This window comes from Salmo trutta, chromosome 9 (genome assembly GCF_901001165.1).
Source record: "Salmo trutta chromosome 9, fSalTru1.1, whole genome shotgun sequence".
NCBI classification, from domain to species: domain Eukaryota; kingdom Metazoa; phylum Chordata; class Actinopteri; order Salmoniformes; family Salmonidae; genus Salmo; species Salmo trutta.
Window position 1 is genome coordinate 48470255 of NC_042965.1, and position 18377 is coordinate 48488631.

Sequence of the window (18377 nt, forward strand, 5' to 3'; positions counted from 1 at the left end):
GATCTTAGTCCTGTATTGACGCTTTGCCTGTCTGATGGTTCGTCGGAGGGCATAGCTTCCGGGTTATACGCTTCCAGCTTAGAGTCCCACTCCTTGAAAGCGGAGTAGCTCATCTGCACTGAGCGGAGTAGCTCAGTACAGATGTTGCCTGTAACCCATGGCTTCTGGTTGGGGTATTCATGTACAGTCACTGTGGGGACGACATCATCGATGCACTTATTGATGAAGCCAGTGACTGATGTGGTGTACTCCTCAATGCCATCGGAAGAATCCCGGAACATATTCCAGTCTGTGCTAGCAAAACAGTCCTGTAGTTTAGCATCTGCTTCATCTGACCACTTTTTTATAGACCTGGTGCTGGTGCTTCCTGCTTTACTTTTTGGAGGAATCAGGAGGATAGAATTATGATCAGATTTGCCAAATGGAGGGTTAGGGAGAGCTTTGTACGCATCTCTGTGTTTTGGAGTAAAGGTAGTCTAGAGTTTTTTTCTCTCTGGGTGCACATTTAACATGCTGACAGAAATGAAGTAAAACTGATTTAAGTTTCCCTGCATTAAAGTCCCCGGCCTCTAGGAACGCCGCCTCTGGATGAGCGTTTCCCTGTTTGCTTATGGCGGTAGACAGCTCATTGAGTGTGGTCTAAGTGCCAGCATCGGTCTGTGGTGGTATGTAGATAGCTATGAAAAATACAGATGAAAACTCTCTAGGTAGATAGTGTGGTCTACAGCTTATCATGAGATACTCTACCTCAGGCGAGCAAAACCTTGAGGCTTCCTTAGATATCATGCACAAGCTGTTGTTTACAAATATACATAGACCGCCACCACTTGTCTTACCAGAAGCTGCTGTTCTACCCTGCCGATACAGTGTATAACCCGTCAGCTGTATGTTATTCATGTCGTCGTTCAGCCGTGACTTGGTGAAACATAAGATATTACAGGTTTTAATGTCCCATTGGTAGGACATTTGTGCTTTTAGTTCGTCCCATTTATTTTCCAGTGATTGTACGTTGGCTAACAGAACGGATGGCAAAGGCAGATTAGCCACTCGTCGCCTGATCCTCACAAGGCACCCCGATCTCCTACGAATGACGGGGATGTGGGCCAGTTCGGGTGTCTGGAGTAAATCCCTTCCGTCTGACTCATTAAAGAAAAATTATTCATCCAATTAAAGGTGAGTAATCGCTGTTCTGATTTCCAGAAGCTCTTTTTGGTCATAAGAGATGGTAGCAGCATCCTTATGTACAAAATAAGTTACAAACAATGTGAAAAAACTATCAAAATAGCACGGTTGGTCTGGAAGGGCATCTAGGAATCTTTGGGTTGTCCAAGAATTTATAGCACGGCTTTTGATGATAATTGGTTGGGGTCTGAGCAGATTATTTGTTGCGATTGCAGACGTAAAAAGATGGTGGTCCGATAGTCCAGGATTATGAGGAAAAACATTTAGATCCACAATATTTATTCAACGGGACAAAACTAGATCTAGGGTTTGAATGTGGCAATGACTAGGTTTGGAGACATGTTGGACAAAACCCACTGAATTGATGATCCGAAAGCTTTTTGGAGTGGGTCTGTGGACTTTTCCATATGAATACTAAAGTCACCAAAAATGTGAATATTATCTGCCATGTCTACAAGGTCCAATAGGAATTCAGGAGGCCTGTAAACAGTAGCAATAAAAAGTGATTGAGTAAGCTGCATAGATTTCTGTATGGATTTCATGATTTGTACATTTAAATTTGCTGTCATAAATGTTAGCAACCTCCGCCTTTGCGGGATGCACTGGGGATATAGAGTAACCAGGAGGAAAAGCCTCATTTAATACAATAAATTCATCAGGCTTGAGCCATGTTTCAGTCAGGCCAATCACATAAAGATTATGATCAGTGATACGTTCATTAACCTCTCTGGGGTATGTGGGACGCTAGCGCGGGACACACTATTCAACAGCCAGTGAAATAGCAGGGCGGCAAATTCAAAACAACAAAAATTGCATAATTCAAATTTCTCAAACATACAACTATTATATCCCGTTTTAAGGATACACTTCTCGGTAATCCAACCGCATTGTCCGATTTCAAAGAGGCTTTATGTCGAAAGCATAACATTAGATTATGTTAGGACAGCGCCGAGACAAGAAAAACCACACAGCCATTTTCCAAGCAAGGAGAGGCGTCACAAAAACCAGAAATACAGCTAAAATTAATCACTAACCTTTGATGATCTTCATCAGATGGTACTCATAGGACTTCATGTTACACAATACATGTATGTTTTGCTCGATAAAGTTCATATTTATATCCAAAAACCCCATTTTACATTGGCGTGTAATGTTCAGAAATGTTTTGCCTCACAAAACTTCCGGTGAATGAGCACATCAATTTACAGAAATACTCATCATTAACGTTGATAAAATATTCAACTGTTGTTCAAACAATTATAGATACACTTCTCCTTAATGCAACCGTGTCAGATTTGTCAGATTTCAAAAAAGCTTTATGGCGAAAGCAAATTTTGCAATAATCTGAGTACAGCGCTCAGATATCAAAACAAGCCATAACAGATACCCCCCATTTTGAAGTCAACAGTAATGACAAAAATTACATTAGAAATATTCACTTACCTTTGATGATCTTCATCAGAATGCACTCCCAAAAATCCCAGTTGCACAATAAATGTTTGTTTTGTTCGATAAAGTCCATAATTTATGTCCAAATACCTCCATTTTGTTCGTGTGTTTAGTCCACTACTCCAAATGCAGGAAGCGCGCACAAAATGTCACAACGAAAAGTAAAAAAAAGTTATATTTACGTTCGTAGAAACTTGTCAAACGATGTATAGCATCAATCTTTAGGATGTTTTTATCACAAATCTTCAGTAATATTCCAACCGGACAATTCCAATGTCTTCAAAAAAGAAAGGAACACAGCTAACTCTCACGTGAGTGTGCGCCACTGAGCTCATGTAATTTTCTCACTCATCTACTTTGAGGAGCTCTTATTCTCTCCCCAGTCACAATAGAAGCATGAAACAACACTCTAAAGACTGTTGACATCTAGTGGAAGCGTTAGGAAGTGCAAAATGAACCCTAAGTCACTGTATACTGTATAGGCAATCACTTGAAAAACTACAAACCTCAGATTTCCACACTTCCTGGTTGGATTGTTCCCAGGTTTTTGCCTGCCATATGAGTTCTGTTATACTCACAGACATCATTCAAACAATTTTAGAAACTCCAGAGTGTTTTCTATCCAAATCTACTAATAATATGCATATCCTACCTTCTGAACCTGAGTAGCAGGCAGTTTACTACGGGCATGCCTTTCATCTGGACATCAAAATACTGCCCCCTACCCTAGAGAAGTTAACTACAGCTGCCTTGGAAGTGAAGGATCTAACATTAAGTAGCCCTATTTTGAGATGTGAGATATCACAATCTTTTTCAATAATGGAAGGGAATGGTGGAGGTCTTTATTCCAGTGAGATTGCTAAGGCGAACACCGCCATGTTGTGTTTTGCTCAACCTAGATCGAGGCACAGACACGGTCTTAATGGGGATAGCTTAGCTGACTACACTTACTGTGCTAGTGGCAGACTCCACTAAGCTAATCTGAGAACAAGGCTTCCTAAATTCTATCAGCATATCGAATGCATGACACGAGCTGGTAGCATTCTGGACCATTGCTACTCTAACTTCCGCGATGCATTCAAAGCCCTCCCCCTCCCTCCCTTCAGCAAATCTGAACATGACTCCATTTTGTTGCTCCCATCTTATAGACAGAAACTTAAACAGGAAACGCCTGTGCTCAGGTCTATCCAACGCTGGTCTGACCAATCGGATTCCACGCTTCAAGATTGCTTCGATCACGTGGACTGGGATATGTTCCGGGTAGCATCAGACAACAACATTGACGTATACGCTGATTCGGTGAGCGAGTTTATTAGCAAGTGCATCGGTGATGTTGTACCCATGATGGCAGCATTCGCGCTTAACTGAAAGCGCGAACCTCCCATTTTAATCATGGCAAGGCGAATGGAAACATGACCGAATACAAACAGTGTCAATATTCCCTCCGCAAGGCAATCAAACAAGCAAAGCATCAGTACAGAGGCAAAGCAGAGTCGCAATTCAACGGCTCAAACACGAGACATATGTGGCAGGGTCTACAGTCAATCACGGATTACAAAAAGAAAACCAGCCCCGTCGCGTACGACGTCTTGCTCCCAGACAAATTAAACAACTTCTTTGTTCACTTTGAGGACAATACAGTGCCACTGACACGGCCCACTACCAAAGCCTGTGGGCTCTCCTTCACCGTGGCCAATGTGAGTAAAACATTTAAACGTGTTAACCCTCGCAAGGCTGCCGGCCCAGACGACATCCCTAGCCACTTCCTCAGAGCATGCGCAGACCAGCTGGCTGGTGTGTTTACAGACATATTCAATCAATCCCTATCCCAATCTGCTGTGCTCACATGCTTCAAGATGGCCACCATTGTTCCTGTTCCCAAGAAACCAAAGGTAACTGAACTAAATGACTATCGCCCCATAGAACTCACTTCTGTCATCATGAAGTGCTTTGAGAGACTACTCAAAGATCATATCACCTCCACCCTATCAGATACCCTAGACCCACTCCAATTTTCTTACCACCCCAATAGGTCCACAGACGACGCAATCACCATCACTGTGCGCACTGCCCTATCCCATCTGGGTAAGAGGAATAGCTATTTAAGAATGCTGTTCATTGACTACAGCTCAGCATTTAACACCATAGTACCCTCCGAACTCGTCATTAAGTTCGAGAGCCTGGGTTTCGACCCCGCCTTGTGCAACTGGGTCCTGGACTTTCTGACACGCCGCCCCCAGGTGGTGAGGGTAGGAATCAACATCTCCACCCGCTGATCCTCAACACTGGGGCCCCTCAAGGGTGTGTTCTCAGCCCTCTCCTGTACTCCCTGTTTACTCGTGACGGCATGGCCATGCATGCCTCAAACTCAATCATCAAGTTTGCAGACGACACTACGGTGGTAGGCTTGATTACCAACAAAGACGAGACGGCCTACAGGGAGTGGCCCCTCGGAGTGTGGTGTCAGGAAAATAACATCTCACTCAACGTCAACAAAACAAAGGAGATGATTGTGAATCTCAGGAAACAGCAGAGGGAGCACCCCTCCATCCACATCGATGGGACAGAGGTGGAGAAAGTGGAAAGTTTTAAGTTCTTTGGCGTACACATCACAGACAAACTGAAATGGTCCACCCACACAGACAGTGTGGTGAAGAAGGAGCAACAGCGCCTCTTCAACCTCAGGCTGAACAAATGTGTTTTGTCACCGAAAACACTCAAACGTGTACAGATGCACAATCGAGAGCATCCTGTCGGGCTGTATCACCCCCTGGTACGGCAACTGCTGCACCCACAACCGTAAGGCTCTCCAGAGGGTAGTGAGGTCTGCACAACGCATCACCGGGGGCAAACTACCTGCCCTCAAGGACACCGACACCACCCGATGTCACAGGAAGGCCAAAAAGATCATCAAGGACAACAACCACCCGAGCCACTGCCTGTTCACCCCGCTATCATCCAGAAGGCGAGGTCAGTACAGGAGCATCTTCACCACCCGAGCCACTGCCTGTTCACCCCGCTATCATCCAGAAGGCGAGGTCAGTACAGGTGCATCAAAGCTGGAACCGAGAGACTGAAAAACAGCTTCTATCTCAAGGCCATCAGACTGTTAAACAGCCTAACACAGAGGCTGCTGCCTACATACTGACTCAAATCTCTGGCCACTTTAATACATGTAATAAATGGATTGAATAAATGTATCACTAGTCACTTTAAATAACACCACTTTAATAATGTTTACATATCCTATATTACTCATCTCATATGTATATACTGTAGTCTACACCATCTACTGCATCTTGCCTATGCCGCACGGCCATCGCTCATCCATATATTTATATGTACATATTCTTATTCATCCCTTTACATTTGTGTGTATGAGGTAGTCATTGTGAATTTGCTAGATTACTTGATAGATATTACTGCACTGTCGGAACTAGAAGCACAAGCATTTCGCTACACTCACATTAACATCTGCTAACCAATAACCAATAACATTTGATTTGATTAGATTTGAGGCTGGCTAACTGCCTGCATTGAGACCCAATCAATGGACACCAAGAATACTACAAAGAATATATCAAGCACCATTAATCCACCCAAGAATAGATCACACTGCATTAATCCACCCAGGAATAGATCAAACTGCATTAATCCACCCAGGAATAGATCAAACTGCATTAATCCACCCAGGAACAGATCAAACTGCATTAATCCACCCAGGAATAGATCAAACTGCATTAATCCACCCAGGAATAGATCAAACTGCATTAATCCACCCAGTAACAGATAAAGCTCTATTAATCCACCCAGTAACAGATCAAGCTCTATTAATCCACCCAGTAACAGATCAAGCTCTATTAATCCACCCAGTAACAGATCAAACTCGATTAATCCACCCAGTTACATATCAAACTCTAATAATCCACCCAGGAATAGGTTACAATCCATTAATCCACCCAGGAATAGATCAAACTGCATTATTCCACCCAGGAATAGATCAAACTGCATTAATCCACCCAGGAATAGGTTACAATCCATTATTCCACCCAGGAATAGATCAAACTGCATTAATCCACCCAGGAATAGATCAAACGGCATTATTCCACCCAGGAATAGATCACACTGCATTCATCCACCCAGGAATAGGTTACAATCCATTATTCCACCCAGGAATAGATCAAACTGCATTAATCCACCCAGGAATAGATCAAACTGCATTATTCCACCCAGGAATAGATCACACTGCATTCATCCACCCAGGAATAGATCAAACTGCATTAATCCACCCAGGAATAGGTTACAATCCATTAATCCACCCAGGAATAGATCAAACTGCATTAATCCACCCAGGAATAGATCAAACTGCATTAATCCACCCAGGAATAGATCAAACTGCATTAATCCACCCAGGAATAGATCAAACTGCGTTAATCCACCCAGGAATAGATCAAACTCTATTAATCCACCCAGTAACAGATCAAACTCTATTAATCCACCCAGTAACAGATCAAGCTCTATTAATCCACCCAGTAACAGATCAAACTCTATTAATCCACCCAGTTACAGATCAAACTCTATTAATCCACCCAGTAACAGATCAAGCTCTATTAATCCACCCAGTTCCAGATCAAACTCTATTAATCCACCCAGTAACAGATAAAGCTCTATTAATCCACCCAGTTACAGATCAAACTCTATTAATCTACCCAGTAACAGATAAAGCTCTATTAATCCACCCAGTAACAGATCAAACTCTATTAATCCACCCAGTAACAGATCAAACTCTATTACTCTACCAAGTAACAGATCAAACTCTATTAATCCACCCAGTAACAGATCAAACTCTATTAATCTACCAGTTACAGATCGAACTCTATTAATCCACCCAGTTACAGATCAGCTCTATTAATCCACCCAGGAATAGATCAAACTCTATTAATCCACCCAGTTACATATCAAACTCTATTAATCTACCAGGAACAGATCAAACTCTATTAATCCACCCAGTTACAGATAAAGCTCTATTAATCTACCAGGAACAGATCAAACTCTATTAATCCACCCAGTAACAGATCAAACTCTATTAATCCACCCAGTAACAGATCAAACTCTATTAATCCACCCAGGAACAGATCAAACTCTATTAATCCACCCAGTTACAGATAAAGCTCTATTAATCCACCCAGTTACAGATCAACTCCAATAATCCACCCAGGAACAGATCATGTATGCCCCTGCCTTGTCTTTAATATTTATCAAACGAATAGACAATTATCAAAATGTTAATGTACATTTAACATCACTGCTTAACATCACACGACTCAGTACAGATACTCCCTCTATATAGCCATGTTATTTTTCCTCGTTATTGTTAATCGTTTTTCACTGTGGATATATTCCTTGTGTAACTATTTATTTTATTTTAGGTAACTTTGTATTGAAGCTATCTGCAGTCACAGTCAGACACGTAGCCTAACTATCTTGATTCTATGTTTAATGGAGATCCTTTGTGACTAAAGTGACGCGGAAGGACAAAAAACTAAAAACATCTAACGACTCAACACTACTAAGGTTCTGGGAATAAAGGCCCTGATTGTTCAGCATTGTCCAGAGAAAGGACACAGTGATAGAACACAAGGCTAGGACACAAGGCTAGGACACAAGGCTAGGACACAAGGACAGACACAGTGATAGAACACAAGACTAGGGCACAAGGATAGACACAGTGATAGAACACAAGGCTAGGACACAAGGATAGACACAGTGATAGAACACAAGGCTAGGACACAAGGATAGACACAGTGATAGAACACAAGGCTAGGACACAAGGATAGGACACAGGGATAAAACACGGGGATATAACATGGGGATAGAACACAGGGATAGAAAACAGGGATAGAACACAGGGATAGAACACAGAGTTAGAACACAGAGATATAACACAGGGATAGAACACAGGGATAGAACACAGGGATAGAACATGGGGATAGAACACAGGGATAGAACACAGTGATAGAACACATAAATCTAACACAGGGATCAAACACAGAGATATAACACACTGATAGAACACAGGGATAGAACACAGGTTTCAAACACAGAGATATAACACAGTGATCGAGCACAGAGATAGAACACAAGGATAGAACACAGTGATAGAACACAAGGCTAGGACACAAGGATAGACACAGGGATAGATCACAGGTATAGAACACCGGGATAGAACACAGTGATAGAACACAAGGCTAGGACACAAGGATAGACACAGGGATAGATCACGGGTATAGAACACCGGATTGAACACGGGGATAAAACACGGGGATAGAACACCGGGATAGAAAACGTGGATAGAACACTGGGATAGAACAAGGGGATAGAAAACGTGGATAGGACCCAGGGATAGAACACAAGGATAGAACACAGTGATAGAACACAAGGATAGAACACCGGGACAAAACACGGCGATAGATCACGGGGATAGAACACCGGGATAGAACACAAGGATAGAACACAGGGATAAAACACGGGGATAGATCACGGGGATAGAACACCGGGATAGAACACGGGGATAGAACACGGGGATAGAACACGGGGATAGAACACGGGGATAGAACACGGGGATAGAACACGGGGATAGAACACGGGGATAGAACACCGGGATAGAAAACGGGGATAGAACACGGGCATAGAACACAAAGATAGAACACCGGGATAGAACACGGGGATAGATCACGGGGATAGAACACCGGGATAGAACACGGGGATAGAACACGGAGATAGAACACGGGGATAGATCACGGGGATAGAACACTGGGATAGAACACAGATATATATCACAGGGATAGAATACAGGGATAGAATACAGGGATAGAACACGGGGATAGAACACAGAAATATAACACAGTGATAGAACACAGATATATATCACAGGGATAGAATACAGGGATAGAATACAGGGATAGAACACAGGGATAGAACACAGGGATAGAACACAGAGATATAACACATAAATCTAACACAGGGATATAACACAGAGATATAACACATACATATAACACAGGGATATAACACATGGATAGAACACAGGGAAAGAACACAGTGATAGAACACAAAGCTAGGACACAAGGATAGACACAGGGATAGATCACAGGTATAGAACACCGGGATAGAACACGGGGATAAAACACAGGGATAAAACACGGGGATAGAACACCGGGATAGAACACTGGGATAGAACAAGGGGATAGAACACAGAGATAGAACCCAGGGATAGAACACAGAGATAGAACCCAGGGATAGAACACAAGGATAGAACAAAGTGATAGAACACAGTGATAGAACACAGGGATAAAACACAGGGATAGAACACAAGGATAGAACGCGGGGATAGAACACGGGGCTAGAACACGGGGATAGAACACGGGGATAGAACACAGGGATAGAACACTGGGATAGAACACGGGGATAGATCACGGGGATAGGACACTGGGATAGAACACGGAGATTTAACACGGCGATATAACACGGGGATATAACACGGGGATAGAACACAGGGATAGAACACAGGGATAGAACACAGGGATAGAACACAGAGATATAACACAGTGATAGAACACAGGGATAGAACATGGGAAAAGAACACAGTGATATAACAAATAGATATAACACAGTGATATAACACAGGGATAGAACACAGAGATATAACACAGGGATAGAACACAGGGACAGAACACAGAGATATAACACAGTGATAGAGCACAGAGATAGAACACAGGGATAGAACACAGGGATCGAACACAGTGATAGAGCAGAGCGATAGAACACGGGGATAGAACACAGTGATAGAACACAGGGATAGAATAGAGGGATAGAACACAGGGATAGAACACAGTGATAGAGCACAGAGATATAACACAGGGAAAGAACACAGGGATAGAACACAGGGATAGAGCACAGAGATAGAACCCAGGGATAGAACACAAGGGTAGAACACAGTTATATGACACGGGATAGAACACAAAGATAGAACACAGGGATGGAACACAGAAATAGAACACGGGGATAGAACACAGGGATAGAACACAGTTATATAACACGGGAGAGAACACAAAGATATAACACATAAATCTAACACAGGGATATAACACAGAGATATAACACATACATATAACACAGGGATATAACACATGGATAGAACACAGGGAAAGAACACAGTGATAGAACACAGAGATATAACACATAAATCTAACACAGGGATATAACACAGGGATCAAACACAGAGATATAACACAGTGATCGAGCACAGAGATAGAACACAAGGATAGAACACAGTGATAGAACACAAAGCTAGGACACAAGGATAGACACAGGGATAGATCACAGGTATAGAACACCGGGATAGAACACAGGGATAAAACAAAGGGATAAAACACGGGGATAGAACACCGGGATAGAAAACGTGGATAGAACACTGGGATAGAACAAGGGGATAGAACACAGAGATAGAACCCAGGGACAGAACACTGAGATAGAACCCATGGATAGAACACAAGGATAGAACACAGTGATAGAACACAGTGATAGAACACAGGGATAAAACACAGGGATAGAACACAAGGATAGAACACGGGGATAGAACACGGGGATAGATCACGGGGATAGAACACTGGGATAGAACACGGAGATATAACACGGAGATATAACACGGGGATAGAACACGGGGATAGAACACGGGGATAGAACACTGGGATAGAACACAGGGATAGAACACAGAGATATAACACAGTGATAGAACACAGTGATAGAACATGGGAAAAGAACACAGTGATATAACAAATAGATATAACACAGTGATAGAACACAGAGATAGAACACAGAGATATAACACAGGGATAGAACACAGGGATAGAACACAGAGATATAACACAGTGATAGAGCACAGATATATATCACAGGGATAGAATACAGTGATAGAACACAGGGATAGAACACAGGGATAGAACACAGGGATAGAACACAGGGATATAACACAGAGATATAACACATAAATCTAACACAGGGATATAACACAGAGATATAACACATACATATAACACAGGGATTTAACACATGGATAGGACACAGGGAAGGAACACAGTGATAGAACACAGAGATATAACACAGGGATCAAACACAGAGATATAACACAGTGATCGAGCACAGAGATAGAACACAAGGATAGAACACAGTGATAGAACACAAAGCTAGGACACAAGGATAGACACAGGGATAGATCACAGGTATAGAACACCGGGATAGAACACGGGGATAAAACACGGGGATAGAACACCGGGATAGAAAACGTGGATAGAACACTGGGATAGAACAAGGGGATAGAACACAGAGATAGAACCCAGGGATAGAACACAGAGATAGAACCCAGGGATAGAACACAAGGATAGAACACAGTGATAGAACACAGTGATAGAACACAGGGATAAAACACAGGGATAGAACACAAGGATAGAACACGGGGATATAACACGGGGATAGAACACGGGGATAGAACACGGGGATAGAACCCAGGGATAGAACACTGGGATAGAACACGGGGATAGATCACGGGGATAGAACACTGGGATAGAACACGGAGATATAACACGGAGATATAACACGGGGATAGAACACGGGGATAGAGCACGGGGATAGAACACAGGGATAGAACACAGGGATAGAACACAGAGATATAACACAGTGATAGAACACAGGGATAGAACACAGGGATAGAACACAGTGATAGAGCACAGAGATATAACACAGAGATAGAACACAGGGATAGAACACAGGGATAGAACAAAGGTATAGAGCACTGAGGTAGAACACTGGGATAGAACACAGGGATAGAACACAGTTATATAACACGGGATAGAACACAAAGATAGAACACAGGGATAGAACACAGTTATATAACACGGGATAGAACACAAAGATAGAACACAGGGATGGAACACTATATGGAACCCAAGGGTGCTATATCGAACCAACTTTGGTTCATTGAAGAAGAACCCCTGGGGTTCTGATTAAAGATCCATAAAAAAGGTTTCTAAATAGAAGCTTTAGGGATGCCATATAGGTAGCACGCAATAGAATCCTTATTGGTTCTATCCAGAACCTTTTTTTCTAAGAGTGAAGGATAGAACGCAGGGCATGAAGGTGAAATTGGTATCGACTTCACATCAGGCCCATTTCAGTGTGAGGGATGAAGGGATATAGTTAGAAAGAGTACAGTACTCCAGACTGGACAGCTTCTAATCGAATGTAATCACCATCATTTCTCCACGAAGTAAACTCTCTGTGAAATGTTACCAAGCAACAGCCAATCTGTTTACAACATGTGGTCAAAGACCATTGATAGGAGATTCCTCACTGACACACAGTGACACACTCAGCACTTCCTGCTAACAGCTTTTCGAGGAGAAAAAAAAGTAAACGGTCATAAATTGTGGAGTGGTAGACAAGTTGATAATGTCTTCAGCCTGTTCTAGACCTCCATGTTGCATTCCTCCTCCTAGAGGGTCGAGGCCTTGGGCCCTCTGCTTGCAGTCAGGTGGAGATAGGCCCTGGCAAATTGAGATTCATGTCAGCTCATTGAATTCATCTCCATCTTCCAGGTTATACTATTGGACATGTCACTGATCCAAAGTTAACATTATGACTCTGTTGTAGTAAAATGATTTAGTTATTTCTGAGCTGTCTCTGTAGTCCTGACTGAGGATGTGTTTCTGTCTCTGTAGTCCTGACTGAGGATGTCTTTCTGTCTCTGTAGTTCTGACTGAGGATGTGTTTCTGTCTCTGTAGTCCTGACTGAGGATGTCTTTCTGTGTTCTCTGTAGTCCTGACTGAGGATGTGTTTTTGTGTTCTCTGTAGTCCTGACTGAGGATGTGTTTTTGTGTTCTCTGTAGACCTGAGTGAGGATGTGTTTCTGTCTCTGTAGTCCTGACTGAGGATGTCTTTCTGTCTCTGTAGTCCTGACTGAGGATGTGTTTCTGTCTCTGTAGTCCTGACTGAGGATGTGTTTTTGTGTTCTCTGTAGACCTGAGTGAGGATACGTCGGGGGACCACTCCGGCGGGGAGAACGGTGGTGGTAGCGGCAGTGAGAAGGACCAGGACCCTAGCAGCTCCCCCGAGGGCTCCAAGCCTTCTTGCTTCACCCCCGAGCCCCCGGACACCCCAAACCAGGCCGAGGAGTGCCGCTACAGCTTCCCCCAGCCCATTCCGAGCCTCCCTCTCCCTCTAGCCTTTCCCAAGACCTGCAGCACCTCTCCAGAGCCCAAGGCAGACAGCCCCACTAAGGGCTACCCCGGGGTTGGGGCAGGGGGGCTGCCAGGGGACCACAGCCTAGTGATTGAGGGCCTGTCTGGGTCTGTCTCCCTTCCCTTCAACTTGCGAGCCAACCGGCCACCCCTGGAGGTGCTGAAGAAGATCTTCCCTTCCCACAAGCCCCCGGTGCTGGAATTGATCCTGCAGGGGTGTGGAGGGGACCTGGTGGGGGCCATCGAGGTGCTGCTGTCCAGCCAGGCCCAGGAGGCCAGGGGGGGTCACCCCCACCCCGACACCCTGGTCCTTCCCTCTAACGGCCACCTCCTCGATCACCCCCTGGGGTCCTACCACCCTCTGGCCTCCGCCGCTAAGTGGTCTGTGGGCTCTGCTTTCAGGGTGCCTGAGTCCCTGCGCTTCTCGTCTGACTCGTCGTCCGGCCCCCTGGCCCTACACCCCGGGTCTTTCCCCCATCCCCCCCGCTACCCCTTGATGCTGAGGAACTCTCTGACACGCGGTGGCCAGGTCGGACCCTTCTGCAACGACGTGACGCTGTGGAACACCATGACACTACAGCAGCAGTACCAACTCAGGTCAGCTCAGTACGTCTCTCCTTTCTCCTCCACTGGTGTCTTCCAACGCTCTCCGCTCCTCTCCTCTTCCTCCTCCTCCTCCTCTCCGCTCCTCTCCTCCTCCCGCCCCCAGGAAGAGCACCGTCTCTCCCAGCTGGAGGAGGGCTGCCACCCTGCCCCCATCCCCCCCACCCCCGGGGCCAAACAGACCCTCTACACCCATGAGGAGGAGTACGAGGACCGCTCCGACTCCTCCGACTCACGAATTCTCAACTCCTCCACCTGAACGTCCTGAACCACCCGAACCTGTGGGTTATATCTCTATACCTGAACCAATGAAACAATTAACCTGTGGGTTATATCTCTATACCTGAACCAATGAAACAATGAATCATGCCGCACTGGCTACTTAAGCACCAAAAAATGTATTGTGAACGAATCTTTAATGTGAATAATGCAAGAGTGGGTATCAAGAAAGGTTGTTGTCTTGAACTGAACTTTGTTGCGCAGCCATCGGCCCCCTACAGGTAATGTAGCTGAATGTTAGGTCGTAACATTATCACATGGATATGACCAAAAATAATGGGATCACATAGGTCACGTGTTTGTGAACATTCATCTCTTTCCAGACAGTATGCATGTAATGTTCTGTGAATAATATGTCCTTGATGTTAAGATGCATGTCAAGATTATTAATAAACATAGACGATAATAGCAAAAACACTGTGTCCTCTTTATTGACAAAATTATAAATACAATTGGTGCAAATTGGTTACTATACTCAATGAATGGTATACTATAATCACTTGGATGACTTGCTGGTGTTTTTACAGTCTTTTATGTCCAACATTGAAAATTCCACTTTTTTAAGGAACTGTCGGCCCTGCATGGAAATGTACAGTTGAAGTCGGAAGATTATATACACTTAGGTTGAAGTCATTAAATTTCATTTAGTTTTGGCAGTTAGGACATCTACTTTGTGCATGACAGAAGTAATTTTTCCAACAATTGTTTACAGACAGATTATTTCACTTATTATTTCACTGTATCACAATTCCAGTGGGTCAGAAGTTTACATACACTAATTTGACTGTGCCTTTAATAAACAGAGAATTACAGAAAATTATGTCATGGCTTTAAAAGCTTCTGATAGGCTAATTGACATCATTTGAGTCAATTGGAGGTGTACCTGTGGATGTATTTCAAGGCCTACCTTCAAACTCAGTGCCTCTTATCTTGACATCATGAGATATATCAAAAGAAATCAGCCAAGACCCCAGAAAAAATTGTAGACCTCCACAAGTCTTGTTCATCCTTGGGAGCAATTTCCAAATGCCTGAAGGTACCACGTTCATCTGTACAAACAATAGTACTCAAGTATAAACACCATGGGACCATGCAGCCGTCATACCGCTCAGGAAGGAGACGCGGTCTGTCTCCTAGAGATGAACGTACTTTGGTGCGAAAAGTGCAAATCAATCCCAGAACAACAGCAAAGGACCTTGTGAAGATGCTGGCGGAAACAGATATAAAAGTATCTATATCCACAGTAAAACAAGTCCTATATCGACATAACCTGAAAGGCCGCTCAGCAAGGAAGAAGCCACTGCTCCAAAACCACCATAAAAAAGCCAGACTACAGTTTGCAACTGCACATGGGGACAAAGATCGTACTTTTTGGAGAAATGTCCTCTGGTCTGATTAAACAAATATAGAACTGTTTGGCCATAATGACCATCGTTATGTTTGGAGGAAAAAGGGGGAGGCTTGCAAGCCGAAGAACACCATCCCAACCGTGAAGCACAGGGGTGGCAGCTTCATGTTGTGGGGGTGCTTTGCTGCAGGAGGGACTGGTGCACTTCACAAATTAGATGGCATCATGAGGGAGGAAAAGTATGTGGATATATTGAAGAAACATCTCAAGAAATCAGTCAACTTTTTGAATTGGCCTATACCGGTTGTTGATGTCCTCTCATTTTTGCCACAGGCTATGAGCCGGCCTGTGACAACATATAACCTAAACCAATAACACCAAAACACACAAAACAAACACCCCCTGCCACGCCCTGACCAAACTACAATGACAAATAACCCCTTTTACTGGTCAGGACGTGACAGTACCCACCCCCCCCAAAGGTGCAGACCCCGAATGCACCTCAAAAACAAAAACCCCACAAAAACAACCCCAAACTAAAAGGGAGGGAAGGGAGGGTGGCCATCGTCAACGACGGTCCCTGTGCTACACCCCCCACTCCCAATCCTCCCACTACGGAGGTGGCTCTGGCTCTGGGCGTAGCTCCCATTCAGAAAACTCTGGGCTGCGCGGCATCACGGGAGACTCCGGGTTGAGGAGTGTCGCTGGAGGCTCCGGGCTGGGGAGCGTCGCTGGAGGCTCTAGGCTGAGGAGCATCGCTGGAGGCCCCGGGCTGAGGAGCGTCGCTGGAGACTCTGGGCTGAGGAGCATCGCTGGAGGCTCCAGGCTGGGGAGCGTCGCTGGAGGCTCCTGGCTGAGGAGCGTTGCTGGAGGCTCAGGGCTGAGGAGCGTCGCTGGAGGCTCAGGGCTGAGAGGCGTCCGATATACTTGGATGTGTAGTGTCATCCCTAAGTTTGCTAATCTTGTCAATGAAAAAGTCATTCAAGTAGTTTGCAATATCAGTGGGCTTTGTGATGAATGAGCCATCTGATTCAATGAATGAAGGAGCCGAGTTGGCTTTTTCCCCAAAATTTCATTTAAGGTGCTCCAAAGCTTTTTACTATTATTCTTAATATAATTTATCTTTATTTCATAGTGTAGTTTATTTTTATTTTTCTTTAGTTTAGTCACATGATTTCATAACTTGCAGTACGTTTGCCAATCAGTTGGGCTGCCAGACTTAATTGCCATACCTTTTGCCTCGTCCCTCTCAACCATACAATTTTTCAACCCTTGTCAATCCACGGGGATTTAACTTGTTATGGATAGGGGGCAGTATTTTCACGGCCGGATAAAAAACGTACCCGATTTAATCTGATTATTACTCCTGCCCAGAAACTAGAATATGCATATAATTAATAGCTTTGGATAGAAAACACTCCTAAGTTTCTAAAACTGTTTGAATGGTGTCTGTGAGTATAACAGAACTCATTTGGCAGGCAAAAACCTGAGAAGATTCCTTACAGGAAGTGCCCTCTCTGACCATTTCTTGGCCTTCTACACTCTCTTTATTGAAAACTGAGGATCTCTGCTGTAACGTGACACTTCCTACGGCTCCCATAGGCTCTCAGAAGGCAGCAGAACGGGGAATGATGACTTTGCAGGCCATGGCTGAAAAACAGTAGTGCATTTGGATAGTGGTCCATCTGAGAACAATGAGACTGGGGGCGCGTGCACGAGCCGACACCATGTTTTTATTTTTTTGTCTTTGAATGAAAACAGGGTTTTCCGGTCGGAATATTATCGCTTTTTTTACGAGAAAAATTGCATAAAAATTGATTTTAAACAGCGTTTGACATGCTTCGAAGTACGGTAATGGAATATTTTGATTTTTTTGTCACGAAACGCGCCGGGCGCGTCACCCTTATTTACCCTTTGGATAGTGTCTTGAACGCACGAACAAAACGCCGCTATTTGGATATAACTATGGATTATTTGGAACCAAACCAACATTTGTTATTGAAGTAGAAGTCCTGGGAGTGCATTCTGACGAAGAACAGCAAAGGTAATCCAATTTTTCTTATAGTAAATCTGAGTTTGGTGAGGGCTAAACTTGGTGGGTGTCAAAATAGCTAGCCCGTGATGGCGTGCTATCTACTCAGAATATTGCAAAATGTGCTTTCACCGAAAAGCTATTTTAAAATCGGACATAGCGATTGCATAAAGGAGTTCTGTATCTATA

General features: G+C 44.0%; 1 protein-coding gene across 1 annotated transcript in view; it reads left to right on the top strand.

Annotated features, from left to right (window-relative positions):
* dmrt3a (doublesex and mab-3 related transcription factor 3a) overlaps window positions 1-15116 on the top strand; it is a 35483-nt gene extending 20367 nt beyond the window's left edge. The window contains exons 3-4 of the mRNA XM_029763901.1: window positions 13707-13871; window positions 13911-15116. Coding sequence (XP_029619761.1) covers window positions 13707-13871; window positions 13911-14788 — 1043 coding nt within the window. The 3' untranslated portion in view covers window positions 14789-15116. The remainder of the gene's footprint in view (window positions 1-13706; window positions 13872-13910) is intronic.
* The last annotated feature ends 3261 nt before the right edge of the window (window positions 15117-18377 follow it).